General features: G+C 35.5%; 1 protein-coding gene across 1 annotated transcript in view; it reads right to left on the bottom strand.

Annotated features, from left to right (window-relative positions):
* Positions 1 to 1,665, bottom strand: part of MYOM2 (myomesin 2) — a 35,196-nt gene that overhangs the window by 32,493 nt on the left and 1,038 nt on the right. Inside the window, exon 2 of the mRNA XM_023728315.1 lies at positions 1,269 to 1,427. Within this exon, the coding sequence (XP_023584083.1) occupies positions 1,269 to 1,427 (159 nt within the window). The remainder of the gene's footprint in view (positions 1 to 1,268; positions 1,428 to 1,665) is intronic.

Raw genomic sequence — 1,665 nt, 5'->3', positions numbered from 1 at the left:
TTTTATCAGTGGAGAAATTGAGGAATAGGAAGTTTACAAGATGTATTCAAGGTCACACTGATGCGTAATTGATTTTAAAAATGATAAAGCCCACGTCTTCTCACTCTCAATCCCAAAAATTTAAATATAGATAATATTCTTTTAAATCTAATCCAATGCATAAAAAAGCAGATTTTTTTTTAATGTATGCATTTGGAAGTGATTCTTTTACAAAAGAAGCCTTTACAATAAATGTATTTACGTGGAAAAATTCCCATAAGGCACTAAAAAATCGTTTGAATTTTTTTTACATAAGGATTAATCTCTTCAGCTATACATTGTTTTCATTAAATAAATTACTTAGTCATAACGTAACTTTCAAAATGAAATATGTTTACCCAATCTCATTTTTCCCTCAAGTTTTAAGATTTTTAGAGATATCAAGAAAATTTTCTAGAAATACTAGGGGGAGGTGAAGGGAAAAATATAGCAGGTAACATAAAATGAAGTATTCAAAATCTATTTATTTATTATGTTCTTAAAAGATCAAAGCAATATCATCACCTGTTTCTTTGTGATCTGGAAATAATTTTAAGACCAACATTTTTTATTAATCCATCTCATTCATATGATATTTTACCCTCATGAGCTGACTCCACTGAAATGCAAAGTATGACAATTTATAGAACCCCTTCACAACTCTTTAGTTTCCACATGGACAACTGTTTAAAATCCTGGCTCCCTCTTCAGAAGCTGACCTTGCCCGGGTCTACAACACTTCACCACTGTTCTTTAAGGTAATAGCTGAAGAGGTGGCTGTTCAAAATTAATTTCCAACCTTTAGATCTTGATTTTTGCAGACCTTATAATACCGTTCAGGTGGAAAGGTGGTTAGTTTAGTGTAGGAGAGTCACAAAGACCTGAGACCAAATCCCAGCTCTGACATTTATGACATATGTAACCTTGGACAACGTAGTGACTTCTCTAAACCTCCTTGTTCTCTTCTGCAAAATAATGGAAAAAATCCATTCCAAATGGTTTTCTTACTGGGTTTTAACGATATAATGGTGATAAAGAATAAGAAAGTGACCCAAAAATGGTAGCATTATTCTTTCCATTATAAGCGAGTATTATCTTCAGTGTTCTCTGAACTTCTCCTCCAGTTAGGGTTCTTTACTCTTCTTTCCCTGCCCTGAAAAGGACCCTTCCTAAATCTGAAGCCCAGCGTGTGTTTTAATAACATAATCATATGTGGAAGTACAGTCTGAGAGAGCCAATACTGTGATCACCTTTTCTTGTTTTCATGTTCTTCCTCGTCAGATGAAACGTTTACCCTTTTTGCACAAAGCCTGCAAACTGTTTTTCCAGTAGATGTCTGGCTGGATGCTTTCTGGGCAGATGACTTCTGAGTGAAAGACTTCTGGGTAGATGACTCAGTTGAAGTACGCCTTTATAAAAATCGGAAAATATTAGAAGACATGCAAGAAAATTATAACGATTCATCATAATAAGCAACATCATCTTCTTTCTATAATCCTATCCACCCACACCCAATCCCTGCAACACACACACACACACACACACACACACACACACACACACACACACATCTACATCCCTGCACAGCCACGTCTGCCCTCCGTCTTCTATACCCTACCCTTTTATAGGAAGCTTTCCCAAACTGAG

The sequence above is a fragment of the Trichechus manatus genome, unplaced genomic scaffold, assembly GCF_000243295.1.
Source record: "Trichechus manatus latirostris isolate Lorelei unplaced genomic scaffold, TriManLat1.0 scaffold00023, whole genome shotgun sequence".
NCBI lineage: Eukaryota > Metazoa > Chordata > Mammalia > Sirenia > Trichechidae > Trichechus > Trichechus manatus.
Note: the sequence above shows the minus strand (reverse complement) of the source record. Positions and strands in the feature narration are given on the sequence as shown.